The sequence below is a fragment of the Lepisma saccharinum genome, chromosome 2, assembly GCF_977018435.1.
Source record: "Lepisma saccharinum chromosome 2, izLepSacc3.1, whole genome shotgun sequence".
Taxonomy (NCBI): Eukaryota; Metazoa; Arthropoda; class Insecta; order Zygentoma; family Lepismatidae; genus Lepisma; species Lepisma saccharinum.
This window is the reverse complement of record NC_139230.1, coordinates 165816448-165836154: the sequence shown is the minus strand read 5'-3', so window position 1 is coordinate 165836154 and position 19707 is coordinate 165816448. Positions and strand designations below refer to the sequence as shown.

The 19707-nt window shown below is 37.7% G+C and overlaps 1 protein-coding gene across 4 annotated transcripts in view; it reads left to right on the top strand.

Annotated features, from left to right (window-relative positions):
* Window positions 1–19707, top strand: part of HUWE1 (HECT, UBA and WWE domain containing E3 ubiquitin protein ligase 1) — a 286413-nt gene that overhangs the window by 158795 nt on the left and 107911 nt on the right. For all 4 annotated transcript variants that reach the window (XM_083117661.1, XM_083117662.1, XM_083117659.1 and 1 more), the window contains exons 33-36: window positions 190–342; window positions 3777–3931; window positions 6730–6971; window positions 16118–16304. In XM_083117661.1, coding sequence (XP_082973787.1) covers window positions 190–342; window positions 3777–3931; window positions 6730–6971; window positions 16118–16304 — 737 coding nt within the window. The remainder of the gene's footprint in view (window positions 1–189; window positions 343–3776; window positions 3932–6729; window positions 6972–16117; window positions 16305–19707) is intronic.

Here is a 19707-nt window from a genome sequence, read left to right as displayed (position 1 = left end):
TGAGGTATACTGCTCATTTATTGTGCAACAGTGTAAGGTGGTGGTTTTGATATTCAGTTGCATTTGCATAAAGTGGTCATATAAATTAGCCAGTGGTTTCGTCATTATATTCATAAATTTTTGGTTAATACATTTGATTTATTTTATTCTTTGTATTGATGTAACACATGTATTTTCTATCTTACTTAGGAGACAAGAGCATTAGCATTCCTTCTGGATAAACTACTGGTAGCTGCTGAATCAGGCATAGATAGGGAATGCCCAACAATGGTCAAAATGCTGATTGCAGCTTTGTCCTCATGTAATCACTCACCTGATGCTCAGACTACACTTGTATGTGAGGTAAGTAAAATTAAAAACATAAGGCATACTACAATTCATAGCACATGTTACCACACATGATACAAATAAACAGGAAGGGAATGTGAAAATACGAAGAAGAATGAAACAGACCTTTCTCAGGATTACAGGCTTAAAACAAGAATACAAACAAGCTGTCCCTTCCTCCTGTTGCCTTTCCCCCCACAAATTGTTTCTGGTAATACATGGGTTGGCATTTTAATAGTGACAACATAATCTGTAGAATTGCAGTGAAACATACATGGTTCATTCCATTTAGCTACGTGCTAGTTTGATACCGGGTACACGACAGGGTGAATGGACACACTACCTGCAGCTGCATGGCTGCTACTCACCAGTCTAATCGTGATGTTTCTAAATGGTAGCAGAGCTGTTGGAAAAAAATTCAGGTACATCTCTAGTAAAACAGAAGCAGCACTTGCATGTCCTGCACTTGCACTGGGATGATCTGGCTGAGGCTAATCAGTCACATTGATGTCCCTCATTGAAAGTTTTTACCCATCCTGTTACTGTTCTGCATGGTAATGCAGACTCCCCAGAAGCCTCCAAAAGTACTTGCAATGGAATGTTATCCCATCGTGGTCAGACCAGTAGACAGTGACAGCCCATGTTGTTCTGATTGCTACACAGTAGTTCAGACGGAGTGTGCATTCGTCCTGAGATATGCTAGTTATCAAACTAACATGGGGTGCATGTGAAATAAACTTTTTTGTGTTTTACTTTTATTCCACCTTGCTACTATTAAAATTCCAACATGTACAGGGTGACTCAATAAAAATGGGCCCCGTGCTCACTTTTTGTGATATCTCCTACATCCATTCACTAATCACCTTTATTTTGGAGGACATGGCAGAAACAACACCTGCGAACACAACAAGACCTCAATGAAAGCTCGAGCAAAGAATATACTGCATGAAACATTACTACAAGACAGGCTTGTTCAAGAATATCCAGGAGACTTTCATGCATCAGTTCGAATGTGAGAAGGCCCCCTCCAAAAGCAGAATGAACTGGGTGGACCACTTTGAGAAGTATGGGACCGTGGAGAACCTCAATGCAGCAAGTGAAAACCATCCAAGCCACTCAGGACGTCCCAGGAAGAGTACAGCCGAGCTGGTCGAGAGCGTGAAAGAGTCAGTTCAGCAAAGTCAGAGACTCTCTGTGCACAAGCAAAGTCAGACCCTCTATCCGTTGCTTATGAGAAAGTTCTGGTTCCAGCAAGATGGAGCAAGCTCTCACACCTCAAACCTGTCCTGAGATTGGCTGAAAGAGAACTTTGGAGGCCGTGTGATCAGTCTCCAAGACTAATTTTGAGTGGGCACCTCATAGCCCAGACCTTAGTCCCCCAGATTTCTTCCTTTGGGGCTATCTGAAGGACTGAGTGTACGTAGGGAGACCCAAGACCATCACTGAACTCAAGGAAACCATCAGGGAGGAGATAAGAGCCATTCCTCGGTCAGTTTGTAAGGACATCTTGGACAACTTTGTGCTGCACCTCAAGAAATGCACAGAGCTAAATGGAGGTAATCTTGAACACATGCTCTAGAATGAAGAAGAAAAGACCAAAGACTTTCATGTTTTAATTTGATGTTCTAAACACATTAAACTAGTTATCACTGAAGTTGCATTTAATTCCGACAAAAAATGAAGACATGAAGCCTATCGAAAGTTGGGGCCCATTTTTGAAAATCTGGAAATTGTTTTTTTTTTCACAGGAAGTATTACTCTGTTTCAACAAAACTTTGCACGGTTGTTACCACTGCTATATACTACATTTTTTTTTATTCCCTTCAATATATTGTTGTGGCCATAGTAACCATTCCTTTTGTTTTCTTTGTTAATAGTAAGGCTTTTAGCAGAGGTAAAATTTATACATTGTGACTCCCAGTAATTAGTGTTCAAGAAAGAACAACAACATTAAAGTTTTTCAAGAAAATTGCCATAATCCCCTGTGGACCCCAATAGACTGAAATGAATGAAAAATGTGTGTAGCAGTTGTACATTCCTACAAACATGCAAAGTTTCATTGAAAACAGACTTATACTTTGTGTCTATAAAAGTAACAATGCATAAGATCGGCAGTGTTACCAGCTTACAGAACAATATCTGGGATTCCGCTTGTAGCATTGGCCCTATGGATGCTGGACAAACAAAATTTGTAGGAAAACATGACAAAAGACCACTCTTTAAGGCTATGTAATGCCTGTGCCCTAACTTTGTGAAGAAAACTGATATTATGGGATTCAGAAATTTTTCGTAACTTTGTAATATTTCAAAATTTTGGCCTTGCCCTCACATCCCCTTCTGCCCCCTCCCCTGGACCCTTATTGTCGCATGTTTATAAAAAATGTTGCTCTTTACTTGGTGGATTGAGAGTTACAGCCTTTTTTTTAAAATCTATCCTAAAATATTACAGGGGCAAAAGATAACTTTTTCAGTCTCCTCTTATTAATAAAAGTAACAATGCATGTGTTTTGTAATTCAAGTATGTCATACCTTCATGTATATACTAATAAACAAAAAAGACAGAACATATTGTGTGTACTTTTCAAGCAATAGCACTTTAATTGCTGCCTCGTGCTGGTCAATATATCAATCACCCATCCTCAATGGAAATTCCTGCATGATCGAAATATCGAATGTTCATGTGATAAGAGGTTAGAAAAAAAGAAATGTGGATGGGATGAGAATTGACTAAACGTGCCATATATAAAATAGTGTATTGTTATTAAAATGGAATATCTACGAAATTCTCTCAAGTTAGGAACCAGGATATATTATTAAAACTACCAATAATTTTAGTGGTCCAATAAATAACCTGAAATTTGATGCAAATTCCTGCCATTATGGTGGTATTTGTAAATTCATATGCCCTAGTTTTGTGAAGGAAATGTCCAAAAAGCAGTTTCGTTTTCAAAGCAAATACCCATTGTTAGTGCTTTTTAAGTCCACTTTATCCACAAATAGGCTAATTGGTACTACATACCTTCACCAAGTATTGAACCTGGTACCCCCTTGATTAAAAGGTGACAGCATTACCACTATCCCATTAGAGAAGCCCCATTGTTGATGTTGGTATCAGGATAGTCAGTCCATCCCTAATTTATATGATAACTTTGCATAATAAAGATGAATTCTGTGCTAAGAACTGTTAGCTTTTAGCTGAGAAAAATCAAAAGTACTTACAATGTAGTTATATTTTATTTTGTTTTTATATTACAATTGATAGTAAATGACAGAGAAAATGTAGTAAGTTTGTAAATTAAATGTTACAATGGTAGGATGTTTGTGACTAGTTTTTTATGGAGAATGAAATTTCACGACAATCAATTTTATATATTTTATACTCATGTAATATTTTACTTGATTTGATGTATTATTTTGTAACTGATATGTTCTGTTTAATTCAATTACAGGTTCGGAATGCATTGCTTCGAACATTGGCTCTCCCTGAATCCACTGAGAAACATGCTCACATCCAGTCTCTAACCACATTAATATCAACAATGATAGAGAACTGCCCACCAAGTAATCTATCAGTGACATCCTCAATAAAATTTGCCCAATACAAGTAAGTATAGAATGAATTATACAAACACATGCCAATATTCCAGCAAATATAAAATTGATTATTTACTTATCAAAGCTGCAGTGTTCTCTCAGTGTCTGAAAATTTACATGTTACTTCTCTGTATTTTCTCATAAATTGGGACAGTGCAGAGTAGGTTAAAACATACCATTAACCTTTACAGTAGACAGAGCCTTGCACTCATGTGTAGCCCCTCCAGATGGGACTTTTCAAGCACGCACATTTAAAACTAGCTGTGATTTAAAAAAAAAAAATGCTCAACTAATTGCTATAGAGTTATCAGAATGACAGGGCTTTAACGGAAGTGAAATTTATACACTGTACCTCCCAATAAGTTCAAGGATAAAAAAAAGTGTGTTTGCCATGTTCCTGTGGCCACCACAATAGACCAAAGTGAATGAAAAAAGTGATATACGAGGGCCACTATTTATATTTTGAGCTTTGGCAACACTGATTGAAGTTAAGTGCGATTTGACGTTTGCACGGAATCGTCTGGCATTATTGACCATAACATACTTCAAATGTTTTGTCAATAGCTTGATTTGTGTTGTTTATGTTGCCTTGGAGATTGTGCGACAACAATAAAATGGAATTAACTCGTGAACATTTTCGTGTGATGATTTTTTACAATTTTCGATGTGGATTATCAAGACAAGAGTGCATCGATCAACTTACTTCCACATTTGGCGATGAAGCCCCATCCTTTGCCACTGTGAAATGCTGGTATAACGAATTTAATCGTGGCCGCCATTCGCTCACCGACGAGATTCGCGAAGGTCGTCCAAAATCAGTTGTTGTTCAAGAAAACATTGATGCTGTGCAAAACCTAATATTACAAGACCGTCATGTGACATACTGTGAGATTGAGGCAACCATAGGCATTAGTTCCACCAGCATATATAAAATATTACATGATCATTTAGCTGTGAGAAAGGTATGTTCTCGTTGGATCCCACACAATTTGACAAAAACTCAAAAAGACGCTCGCGTCAATTGGTGCATACAAATGCTCAATAAATACAATCGTGGTGCTTCAAAAGACATATATAAAATTGTAACAGGAGACGAATCATGGATATATGCATGAGCCGGAACGTAAACAGCAGTCGACTGTATGGGTGTTTCAAGATGAACCCAATCCAACAAAAGTTGTTTGCGCTCGAAGCACATCTAAACAAATGGTCGCCTGTTTTTTCGGAAAACTGGTCATTTGGTAACTGTGCCTTTAGAGGAACGTAGAACGGTCAACTCTGAATGGTACACAACAATTTGTTTGCCAGAGGTCTTCGGTCAAATACAAAAAACAAACAAACGCCGTCGGATCATTCTTCATCAAGACAATGCCAGCTGTCACACATCTCGTCTAACAACCGACTTTATGAACAGTCAAAAAATCGAATTGATGGGTCATCCGCCGTACAGTCCTGATTTGGCACCCGATGACTTCTTCTTGTTCCCGAATGTCAAGAATAAATTGCGTGGACAACGATTTTCGTCGGCGGAAGACACCGTTGATGCGTTCAAAAACCATATTATGGAGGTGTCTCAAGAAGATTGGAAAAACTGCTTTGACAAATGGTTCGAACGAATGCAAAAGTGTATTGACCATAAAGGAGAATACTTCGAAAAACAATAAAAGCAGTTTTCAATGCCAAATTCCTTTTTTTCATTGTTAGGCTCAAAATATAAATAGTGACCCTCATATTCCAAGAACCTGTGATTAAGGAAGGGGTCTTGGGGTTCGATCCCCGTTAGGTTCAGTCCCAATTAGCCTATCTGTGCATAAAATTGACTTTAAACTAAACTCAAACTTTTCTACAACCATGCAAAATTCATTGAATAAGCTGATACTTCTGGGGAGGGGGGATAACAACAATAAAAAGCATAGCTTACAGAAAAAAATCCAGAATTTCACTTCTAGCATTGGCCCAACTGTCCATTGGTATGCTCCCCAATTTTGGAGGGGGAAAACTGAAATTACACAACATTTTTTAAAGTTGTAATTTTTGTTAATTTTGAAAATTGGGCATTTTCCCCTGGAATCCTTATTGTCACATGTGAATGTCTTGCTTGTAAAATGAAATATATCATTAAATTGCTGTGGTTGAAGAGTTATAGCCCATTTTATAAGATCTATCACACAATACTCGGAGGGAAAACAAATACATTTTCAATTTGCACTTGTTAATAATAGCAACAATGGATATATTGTTTTGTAATTCAAGTGTGTCATACCTTGACATACAAATGAACTATAAAGACAGAACTTAAATAACATGTGTAGTTTTTAAGAAATGGCCCGTTAATTCCTGCCAAGTAGTGCTAGGAAGATGGTTTATCCCAGCTGTCCACTAGAGGTTAATTAAACTAATACAGTGGATCCTTGATATTTTATGTTTCTCATAGGACCCAATGTGAAGAGCCTTAAAATGGATGGGAAAGTATAATCTGTAGAAATTTTGTAACTTGTTGCTTTTTTGAGGATTAAATGTATAATCTGGGAAAGTGCAATATCAAACCCAACCTTTATTTTCCTAACAGAACTCTTTTGTTTTAAGGGCTGAAGAGATACCTGGGAGAGTAAAAATTTGTGAATTTAAACTTGGAATGTGTTGAGGCTAATGTAGTATTGTGTATCATATGAAGTGCTATTGAAATATCAAAATCCACATTACAAGATACCAGATAATTGTTTTAACTTAAGGTAAAATTCATACAGAATTAGTGATTTGTCATTGTTTGGATTATAAGTACTTAATTTTGTTATTTTGTTTCTTTAGCAGTGTGAATAACATGGTTCGTATAATGCTGAAAAAAGGGTTGATAACAGACTTGGCTCGCATACCTCACAGTTTAGATTTGTCCAGTCCCAACATGGCAGTGACAATAAATTCGGCGTTGAAACCTTTGGAAACATTGTCACGTATTGTAAATCAACCATCTTCTACATCTACTAATGCTAAATCTGGAAAGCAGAAACCTACGGAGCAAGCTGTTGAAGAAGGTGCTGGTGCTCAGACAGGTAATGCATGTAATTTCTTTCTTGTAATTCTGCATCAGTCTGAATGCTAAACAAGCAACTTCTGGGATTATTTCTTGTAGGTGAACACAATATCATTCAGATAATTGAAATCAGCTTTCTCACATCCCTATTATAGGCATAGGATTTCAGTTGTCCTTTGAGGATGTTTGTAGCAATATCTGAAATACAGGGCTTTCCAAAATTATTATTGGAATTTGACGAACTTCTTATTAATACTGTGTTGCCACTGCATTCTATTAAAAAACTGACCCAAGTTTTTGTGTGCCTCTCATTCGTAACATGTAGTTGTGTCAACACCCACCAGGAGGCAGTTTTCTCAAAATGGTGGCTAGTGTTTAAGTTGTTAAGCAACACACAATGTTCAGATTTGGAGTGTGGGAAATCCACATGTGATTGTTGAAAATCATCGGAACTTCCCCAAAGTCAACCTTTTTTTGTGCATTGTCCCTTTATGCCTCCTCTTCCATTATTTTTTCACCAAGCCAACAGTGACTGGGTCAACATTTCTTGATATTTTAACCAAACAGCTTATCCCACTGCAAAATTAGGACAGGGATGCAGTTGGATGGCAACCTGCCCCATTTTCATTTGGAAATGCGGATATTTTTTTTAACAACACACTGCCACAGTGGATCTGAAATGAAGATAATCAGAATCTCTTGCCCTCTCCCCCTTGCTCCCTTCACCCTGTTTTTTTTTCTTTGGGGTTCCATGAAAGATGCTGTCTTATGTTTCTCCTCTACCTCACTCCATTGGAGAACTACAGGTGTGAATTAATGAAACCATCACTATGGACATACTCCAACATGCATGACAGGAATTCAAATATCAGGTAGATATCGGGAGAGTGACAAGAGGGGAGCATATTGATCATTTATAAACACACTGCAAGAAGTGTGGTGACAAATAAAAATAAAAAAATTGTTTAGTAGTAAGTGTTATACCGTGTACGCTTTTATAAGGAACATGAGTTCAGTCAATGCACAGCCAGAACTAACTGCTAGCAGAAGGAAAAGACAAATTTCGCTGTGTCCAATATTAAACTATTTTTTTTATAATGCATTCGTAGTATATATGAGTGCAGAGTGCAGTGAAATACTATAGCCAATATTTCTACACAGGATTATAATATATCACTGTAGCATAAAAGAACTCAAACTGACCCAGACTCGCAATGTTGGAGAATGAAGGGTCATTGTGTATATTCAGGGTGGCGACAGACCTGGAAAACCTGGAAAACCGGGAAAAGTCAGGGAATTTGAGGTGTCAAAAAAAGTCAGGGAAATGTCAGGGAATTTCGTCTTCATTGACTTTTTTAATTTTTTTATTTAAAGATATCGTTATGGAATTCTGCACGGGAACAGAAAATTGTTATATCTCTGGCACTATGGGAGCAATCTACTTCGGATAAGTTTTGTTTCGCAGCTAAAACATAAGCGCATGCAACCGTGTACAATTCAGAACGCCGGACTGAGGAAGGGGGTTTGGGGGGCTCGACCCCCGAATTTAAATAGAGAAAACAAAAATCTGAAGTTTGCCCCCTCTTCTCCTACTATTTTGGGAACAAGGCGCGAACTTTAGTATTCTTTTCAAGGAATGGACATTTCTCAAGGGAATGAAACATGTTTCATGTTGTTGGGTGCCATACAAGTAGAATAATAAGCCAAAATGTGATTTTTTTTACGAAAAATATGTAACTTGCATTTTTGGAGGAAAATTGTTATAACTCGGGCACTATAGGAACAATCTACTTCAGATAAGTTTTGTTTTTCATATAAAACACCAGAGCATGCAACCGTGTACAATTCAGAACGCCGAACCGAGGAAGAGGGGCTGGGGGGCACGACCCCCAATTTTCAATGGGAAAAAAAAGGAGTTTGCCCCTACTTCCCCCGCTATTTTGCGTAGAGGGCGCGAACTTTATTATTATTTTCAAAGAATGGACATTTCTCAAGAGAACGTAACATGTTTCATGTTCTTGGGTGCCATAGAAGTTGAATAATAAGCCAAAATGTGATTTTTTTTTACGAAAAATATGTAATTTGCATTTTTGGAGGTAAATTGTTATAACTCGGGCACTATGGGAGCAATCTACTTTAGATAAGTTTTGTTTTGCAGATAGAACATCACAGCATACAACCGTGTACAATTCAGAACGCCTGACCGAGGAAGGGGGTTTGGGGGAGCCCGACCCCGAATTTCAATGAAGAAAACATAAAAATCTGAAGTTTGCCCCCTCTTCTCCCGCTTTTTTGGAGATAGGGCGCAAAGCTTAGTATTCTCTTCAAAGAATGGACGTTTTCAAAGAGAATGAAACATGTTTCATGTTCTTGGGTGTCATAAGCCAAAATGTGAACACTGTTTTTTTTTACTAAAAATAGGTAATTAGGATATTGCTCAGACAATTGTTATAACTCGGGCACTATGGGAGCAATCTACTTCGGATAAGTTTTGTTTTGCAGCTAAAACATCAGAGCATGCAACCGTTTACAATTCAGAACGCCGAACTGAGGAAGGGGGGTTTGGGTGGCGCGACCCCCGAATTTTAATGGAAAAAACATAAATATCTGAAGTTTGCCCCCTCTTCTCCCGCTATTTTAGGGAGAAGGCGCAAATCTTAGTATTCTTTTCAAAGAATGGACATTTCCAAAGAGATTGAAACATATTTCATGTTTCTGGGTGCCATACAAATTGAATAATGAGCCAAAATGTGAAACTCTGTTCGGAAATGTAGCATGGATATGTTGCAGAGGGGAGGAGAAGGTGGAGGTTGATAATCAATATGAATTTCCTAAGCTTGCTCCAGACCTGTGTCAAGAGTTTCCACCCAAACAGAGTATGAACATCCAAAAAGCACATCCATTTCGTAATCAGCACAATTATACCATGTGGTATCATCAGGCCAGTTCGACCTTACTCTGATGATACCATATGGTATTATTGGGGTAGTAAAGGTTAAGCCTCTAAATATTACGTGGAAAATGCATTGAATTATATTTTTTTCTTGTCCATATGGGAGTAGTAAGGGGACTTGTCACGTAGTAAGGCATTTTGTTGGGCAAACTGAAGGAACGTGGAAACAAATAGGTTCCATTGGTACATACGATTTTTGTTGAATATCGCCACCTGACAAGGTATCTCACTACAACATGCGACAGAAATTGCATGGACTGCAACATCCAACAAAAATCGCATGCATAAACAAGAATAGCTTTAGGCTGCAAATATGCTGCTGGAATTTTATTACTCTTCTGGCTCACTTCACCTTATTTAATGTAGCAGTGCTTACGAAGGTCTTCTTTCATCATCCTGACGTTACTGGTTTCGCACAAATTAACATACGTTTACAATGACATTGCAATATTCTTAGATATCAAGAAGAATTCAACCAAACGGGATATATATTGAATACTATCACGAAAAAGTTAAACATAAATCTGCAATGGTGAACGTTTTAAAAATTGGCAAGAGCATGCTCCCAACCTCAAATTTACTGTAACACTAGTATTGCATTGAAATTAACGCCACTCTTTGTCCTGTCTGTTTAAACTCGTGAGAGATGGTCATTAATGTCTCACAGGATAAGGTTAATGTCCAATATTATGAAACAAAATACTAATAATAAATACGTAAATATTTTAATATCATATTTACTAGATTCATTCAATCATAAAAGCAAATCACTTTCTTCAAGGATTGACTTTTCTCTGCCAGCCCTGCTAAATTTTCACTTTCCATCTACTATTTATATGAGGGGTGGCCAGAAAGTAATTTCCAATTAGTAGGGACATTAATTTTTCGCAAACGCCAAAACCGTGAAAAATGGTAATTGCTGGGAAGTTATGTTTAGGAATGTGTAGTGATGAAAATGTAAATGAAGTCCACACAGCAGAACCTAACTTGACGGAAGTTAAAGATGCTATTAAAAGGCTAAAGAATAACAAAGCACCTGGCATTGATTTAATACCAGCTGAGTTAATTAAATATGGTGGAAATTCATTAATATGTCAAATTCATAAATTAATTTGTTTAATATGGAATAAAGAAGAAATCCCTCATAAGTGGAAAGAATCCATAATTGTTCCTGTGTTTAAAAAAGGTGATAAAATGAACAGCAATAATTACCGTGGAATTTCTCTACTCTCAACAACATATAAAATATTATCTAACATTCTTTTAACAAGACTAACCCCATATGCTAATGAAATTATAGGTGATTATCAATGTGAATTTAAACGTAACAGATCAACTACAGATCAAATTTTTCACATCAGACAGACACTTGGAAAATAAGTGGGAATATAATCAAAATGTCCATCAGCTATTCATTGATTTCAAAAAAGCATATGATTCGGTCAAAAGACATAAATTATATAATATATTAGTAGAGTTTGGAATACCTAAGAAGCTTGTTAGTATGATAAAAATATGCACCAGTGAAACAGAAAGTAAAATTCGTGTGGGTATTAATATGTCTGACAAATTTACAATTCATGATGGGTTAAAACAAGGAGATGCATTATCTCCATTGCTCTTTAATTTTGCCTTAGAATATGCTGTTAGGAAGGTAAACGAAACTAAAGAAGGACTAAAATTAAATGGTGTGACTCAGTTGTTAGCATATGCAGATGATGTAGACTTACTGGGGAATGATGTGAATACAATTAAGAATAATGCTAAAATATTTTTCAAAACTGCCAAAGAGATAGGTTTGGAAGTTAACAAAGAGAAAACTAAATATATGCTTACAGGCCGAAACCAAGTGTTAGGTAATAATAAAAATCTAATTATTGATAACAACTCGTTTGAACCAGTTTCCAAATTCAAATACTTAGGAGTAATATTAACAAATGAAAATTATATTAAAGAGGAAATAAAAAGTAGGCTTAATTCAGGAAATGCATGTTACTTCTCTCTTCATAAACTTTTGTCTTCTTGTTTAATATCTAAGAAACAAAAAGTTAAAATATACAAAACAGTAATTTTGCCTGTAGTATTATATGGATGTGAAACTTGGTCTCTTACATTGAAAGAGGAACTTAAATTTAGAATTTTTTAAAATAAGATCCTTAGGAAAATATTTGTACCTAAAAGGGATGAGGAGACAGGTGAGTGCAGAAGGTTACATAATTTAGAACTACATAATTTGTATTCATGTCCAGATATTATTAGAATAATTAAATCAAGAAGACTTAGGTGGGCAGGCCATGTGGCACGAATGGGAGAGGAAAGAGGAGTTTACAGGATTGTTGTTGGGAAACCTGATGGTAAGAGACCTGTAGGAAGGCCAAGACGAAGATGGAGGGACAACGTTGATATGGACCTAAGGGAAATAGGTAGGAATGGAAAAGAGTATATAGATCTTGCTCAAGATAGGGACAGTTGGAAGGCCTGTGTTGCGGCAGACATGACTTTCGGGTTTAAGAAGGCTAGGGAGTTAGTTAGTTAGTTAGTTATGTGTAGTGATGTCTGGACACATTTTTCGCCCATTCGAAATATCGAAATAATGCGAATTTGGCATAAAATGCGAATTGTTGGCGTTTTTAACGATTTTTTTTAAAGAAATGTCCTAAAACAGCGTAAAATTCCATGAAATCCAACATTCTTGTCTTTTCTAGGCCATGTTTGTGTACATAGAACATGCAAGTTTTCCAACATTTTACTCAAGAGTAAATTGTAGAGTTAAACGAACATGGAATATTTCCGACAGACACATTAAATCATGTATTTCCCACGATTTTTTCAACTTTTATCAAAACCATTTGCATCACAGAGCAAAGTGGCAGGGTTCTAACAGGAGATCGAGTGGGTATCTACCGTCACACGGGAGCCACATCTTCGTATTTGTCACACGAGATATGTTTTGAATTACCAAGCTAAGTGCGCGCCATCGGCATTTGTCGAGCGAGTAATAATGGAGTTCACTCTTTAGGGCGTCTGACTACTATGCGAGAGACCCGGGGTCGTTCCCTTGCGGGGGAGAACCGGGATGTTTTCCACCTATTCAAACTGCTCCGGCGACCGCCCAGCATCATATGAAGCTGGTACCTTGAGGAAACTTTGAGGGATAAAGGTAGCCAGGAGCGTGGTGCTGATCACATCACCCCCACCTTCAGCCGTGATCAAGAAAGTGTGGGACCCTAAATCTACACCCCTATACACCTTCATGGAAAAGTGCAGGGAAGCACTTTACTTTTACTTCCTCAAAAATCTGTTCCAACATATCAAACTGTCACGAAAATACGTAGACCATGTGACCTACAATTTAAAATAATAGTTTAAAAGCACAATGAAGTATTAAGTTTCGGTATATTTGGCAGATAAATGTTCTAAAACAAAAACGCGAATTTTGGGAAACGTAACAGTAACAAGTCAAAAAAGATAATGCCAATTTTTGGTGCTATAATATATCGGTATCTGTCACGTGAGATTGATTGATTTTAATTTTTTGGTGCGTCGCCACTTATGGTCATTATGCACCCTTCAGTATATACGGGGAAAATTCCATTATCTAAAATCCTTACCTTAAAATTTTAAAAAAGGGGTATGGAAAATAACTTTCAATATATCAAACTCTCACGAAGAGGCGTAAGCCATGTGACTTACAATTTGAAACAGTAGTTTAAAAACACCATGAAGGTATAATTTCAGCTATTTTCCAGAAAATGCGCTAAAGTGAAAATGTGAATTTTGGGAAAAATAACACCGTATAGTAAAAAATAAAAAATAAGAAAATACACCAATTTAAAAAAAATAACAAAATATTAAGGTCCCTACCGATTAGGCATAAATAAAACAATAATATCAGTAGTAATTTATTGCATTAGTAACAGTGAGTCCTAACTTAATTTTCGGCATAATCACCACCATTGTTCTCGCATTTGTCGTAGCATGGCACTAAATTTTGTATGCCCATGGTATATGTGTCTGACAAACAAAGACTGGAACTATCTCTACCGCAGTGTAGCTGTCAAATCCTTGCCCTGCCAGAAACCTATTCAGTTAAACCAGGAGATGAAAGTCGGTACATAAAGGGCAGGGCTGTACAGGGAGTGGTCCAAGATCTCTCACCTGAAGTTATGCAAAGGGCCCGTGTATACTCAGCTGTATGGGGTTGTGCACATTCGATTGGCCTTCCGTGAATTGTCTGCACCATCGTCTGACCATACTATCATTCACGACATCCGATCTGCACACCTCACACAATTGCTGGTGGCTCTGAGCCAAATTCTGAGCATGCAATATAGGCTACATCGCAGTCTGTGGGAGACTGTATGATAGCTGCAATCTTTAACCTAGAACTGTCCTAAAACGGCTGCATTGCAACTGTACCAGATTACAGCTACATGCCACTTCTTCCTCCGAAAACTAGTACTGCGTATAGGCACCATTGGATGCCCCTCGTATATGAACTTTCAGAAGCTTTTATTATTAGTGTGTTCCTGTTTTAATGTGTGGTTAGCTAAATCATGTACCTATACAATGCAATTCTATAAATTCCTTGCGTTAAATTTCTAATACCTACATACCCTTTTCGTCAGCATTAAAGGTATAACTGCATGTTGTCAATTTCACAGTACTTCACTTGGATATACTGTACTGAAGCAGAAATCCCATTGATGAAGTAAGGAAATATGACACTTTATTTTGTTCGATTCAATTGTTTCACTTATATGAAAGAGTTAAGTTGTTTGCTTTACAGAGAAGAGAGAAGTAGCTTTATGCATTGAAAAATGAGTCCGCACTCATGGTTCTTGCAAGCAGAGGGTTCCAAACTTCAGTGGAAATATCAACATATAATACCGAGAATGGATAAGGAGACTGATAAATTACAAATTGTATTTCTTAATCATTCACTCTTCCCTCTTATCTCATTTAGTCGTAACTTTAAAAATAATCAAGTATTTTATTTTAAACGTACTGCGTATGACAAAATTCCGTAATCAATCCTTCCCTAGCTTGTGAATTGTAATAATTTTCCAAATTCACTATTTTGCAGTTTGAATTCAAATCATAGAGAATAGAGGAATTAAGTCAATTTCATAGAAGATAATATTGGTGCTTAACAAATCCATGCCTGGATCTGTATGAGTTTATTATTTCAATTTACAAAAACATCGATTTAGTTTAGTTTGTAATTGTCAGGGAAAAATGTAAATTTTGTCCTGGAAAACCTGGAAAAGTCAGGGAATTTCATTTTTGCTTGTTTGTAGCCACCCTGATATTGTAATTTAACACCCATTGTTTTCCAAAGAGACAACAACTCAAGTGTGTCAACACGGTGGCAACGAGAAAAACAGAGGGAAGGAAAATAAAAGGTTATTGTATGTGTGTGTGTTGAGATGTGCTGTTTCCTGTGTTTCTTCAAGAAATGATAACTCCGGCTGTAGGCAATGGAAATTTATGGGACTTGGACTGTCAGGTTCAAAATATCTTTCCCCATCTTATGATGAACCTTAAAGTGGCGAGTTTTATGAAAACTTCTTGCATGCAAGAAAAATACAGAACACTGTGTTTAACTTGCACACCACAGTTTCCTAACTGCACAATATTGCAGTTCTGCCAATGGCTGGTCACCACGGAAAGGCTCTGCATGGCCTGGCTTGATATCGCTTCTAAAACTGTACGCCTTATAGTCAGTGATTTCTGCAAACCTCAACAATCATTTTGGATAGTCCTGTGTAATATCCTTTTGTAGTTAAGTCTTTGTGATAGATATAATCATAGTAAGTGTATGAAATGCATCTGTACATGCATCACCCTTCAGTAAAATATTTACTTTGAATGATATGTGATATCAGCCATCCCTGATAGTGTAGTGGTAACACAGTGATCAGGATTTGATCCCTATTGGAGGTACTCTGCACAGTACAGTAGATGCAGTCTCAATTAACCTATGAGCATAAAGTGGATGACTTAAAACAAGCTTTGACGAACTACACGTATATCAAGTTATCAGTCATGCATAAGATGTTAATTGTGTCTCGTGCCTTTTGTGTAGAATTTTGAGTTGGATGATGATAAATATATATATCTATCCATTGTATCAAGCAATGAACACCAACATCCTGATCCAGGTTCAATATTTATTGATTAAATATTTGTTTATTTGTACATATTCACAGGAACAACAAATTCAGAGGCTACCCATGCTCAAGGTGAGGAGACTGTAGAGGATACTGAAAATACAGAGCATGACATTTCAGCAGCTGCAGAAAGTCTAGAGCCGAATTCTGAAAGTCACAATCCAGATGGTCCAGATGAAGGAGATGAAGCTGGATTGGAAGAAATAATGGATCAGTTGCTTGATAGGTATGTAGTACTCTTGTCTTCATCCTCATTAACATACTCAAAGCATTGTAATCAAGGGGTTCTTGGGTTTTACTCAGTGGAGGCACTCTGTGATTTGGATCCCACTTTAAACTGTAGGTCCAGTCCCGATTAGCCTTGCTGTGCATAAAGTGGAAATACAAGCTCAATCAATCAAACCATACTCCAAGCATGTTGGCATCTTAGTCAGACATAAAGGCTGAGCTGGTTCCAGTACCTGCCAAGGTACTGCTGAAACCAGTGTCATCAGTATCAGAAAGTATTGGTTTGCAGTTAATCACCAGTACATCAGATGCTGAGTATCTCGCGAGTTTCATGAAACTAGAACTTTGTGCAGCTCTTTCACAAACCCAGTGTTGGATCTACAAACTGCAAAACCCCACAGTGTGGGGTCTCTGGGATGAGCAAGCCTTTAGGAGGCCCTTGCCATGTGTATAATATAGGGTTCATACTCAAATATGTGTGCCAACTTCTGTGGTAGAAGAGTGGTTAGCACATAATGCTACAACACCTGGGGTCCTGGGTTTTAATCCTCTCCTGGAAAGGGTGCTCTTTGTGAGTGTTCCTTCATCATATCATCATTCATTCTCATCTTTGCAATTAGCCAAAAGTGCCAGAAAAGAAAAATAAACCAAATCAGTAGCAATAAATCAAATATGTGTGTGTTAAAGAATAAACGTAGTTGTTACTCAGGGGTGCAGAGACCAATAGAAGATATACAGAAAAAATGCAATTTATACTGGGTGTTTCCAAGGGGTTTCAAGAATTTATTGCAAGTAAAGTATTGAACTTACGCTAATGAAACCAGTCCAGAAGAAACAAGGAACTCAGTTTTTTTATACCTACAAATGTTCAATGGCAGAGATTGACACGATAGTCTAGTTCTTGCCACACTCGCATCAACATGGGCCAACCTCAAAAAGAACAAAGAGATTACAGTACTCCCAGCAGACAAAGGCAACTGCACAGTTGTACTCGACACAACAGCATATCAAGAAAAACTCAAACATTTAGTTAACAATGATAGCTATATCCAACTAAAAAAGGACCCTACTCCAACAATAGAAAGAAAGGTACAAACAACTGTAAGAAAAATGAAGAAAGACATACCTGAAAACATAAGAAAGAAAATCAATCCATATTACAGCAAACCTCCTCACATGTATGGACTACCAAAAATTCACAAAACAGACATACCACTTCGTCCTATCGTTAGCACTAGGGACTCACCATGCTACAACCTGGCAAAATTTCTACTACCAGCACTCACCCCCCTCGCAGGAAACACAACACACATAAAAAACACAGAACATTTCATTCAACGTATCCAAGGGATACAACTCACTGGACATGAAATTCTGGTCAGCTTTGACATAGTTAGCCTGTTCACCAACGTACCAATAAATGAAACATTACAAATCATACAAGAGAAACTCCTAGAACATAACACCACACTAGGAAATCTAAAACCCGAACAAATAATGGAAATGCTCAACCTCTGCTTGACCACTACATACTTCCAAATAGATGACATATTCTACCAACAGAAAGAAGGCATGGCCATGGGATCTCCTCTATCGCCAATAGTCAGCAATATCTATATGGAACATTTCGAAAAATAGCTTTAACCACACACCACCTCAAACCATCCACCTGGTTCAGGTACGTGGACGACACTTTTGTAGTCTGGCCACATGGGGAACACACGTTACCCATCTTTCTGCAACACCTAAACAGCCTAAGACCCACAATCCAATTCACCATGGAAGTGGGAAAAAACAGAACTATACCTTTCCTAGATATACTAGTTACAAGACAAGACATCACCCTTTCCACTAAAGTATACAGAAAACCTACCCATACAGGACAATACCTAAACTTCCTCTCCAACCACCCCAAGTCCATAAAAACTGGCATAGTAAAAACACTTGTGCACCGAGCAAAAACAATATGTAAAACCGAACAGGACCTTACCAATGAAAAGAAATCACTCTACAAAGATCTCAAAACCAATAACTACCCACACAAAACAATAAACCCCATAATATGGACAGAAGAAACAACAAACCCACTTCCAAAAGAAAAACCACTGGCCACGATCCACACGCCATACATAAAAGGAATATCTGAAAGAATCCAAAAAATGACCAAGAAATATAACATCGGAACTACATTCCACTCCAGGAACACACTCCGATCCAACCTGGTTCACACTAGACCCCACACACCCGATAAGAACAAAAAATGTAATCTACAGCATCCCATGTGAATGTGGGAGGGAATACATTGGGGAAACAAGCAGAACACTTGAAGCGATGGTGGGGGAACACAAAACAAACCTCAGGCTGGGATACTTTGAAAGATCCAAACTAGGGACCCACGCCTGGGAAAACAGCCACAGAATACAATGGGATAAAACACAGATAATAAACCTGGAAGAAAATGGCTACAGCAGAAAATTCAAGGAATCATCGCATATGACAACAACCTCAGAACCAATCAACCAACCCAGCCTAGAAATCAGACCAATATGGACTCCATTAGTCAGAAACTTTTTCAAAAAACAATAGATGGCAGCACTACACAACTGCATCCACATGTCATACATTTTCCCACAGAACACAACATAAACACTAAAAAAAAATAGTGAAAAAATTGTACAGAAATACAAACTACAAAAATCATAAACAACAACGGGACCAGGGTACACAATTCGGAAACTATCCCTCCACAAACATAATATCTCATGCACAGTCTCTATAGACTACTCATACACAATGCACACCAACCCCGATTTACGTCAACATGCAATCCGGGGCGGTCCAGTCCCCGGTGATCAAGGTGGAAACCTAACGGTGCCACACGAAGCCTTGATCGTGACCTCAACGTGGTCATTTTAAGAAGTGGAGCCTGGCCACTGATTATCCTACCTGGCAACTTTTTATATACTAGAGGTCCTTGTGACTGACGGACGCGGTGGAGCCTAGGCCACCTAGAATAATCCTCCAAGGCAACCATTTAGACACGCTACCCTGAAGACGGAGGCAGATGCAGCCTCCGAAACATTGGTAAATCTTTTAAATAACAGTGGTTAAAAGTAAAAAAAAAGTAGAATGAATAAATCACCACTGATTAGTTACAAATTCTTGTAATTTGCTTTCACTGATGTCTATATATTTGCAATAGTATTGTGGCTACTGAGGAAACTGAATACAGGGTGTCTACCAATCACACTTTTCTGCCCTTCTGCTGATCTCAAAGATGAGAATGAATGGTGGTAAGATAAGATGGATGAAGGGACAGTCACTAGGTATATAGGGATGACAACACGAGCCCCACAGAAGATTATACTGGATGTGTGTTCAGATGTGGGAGCCTTGCTAGT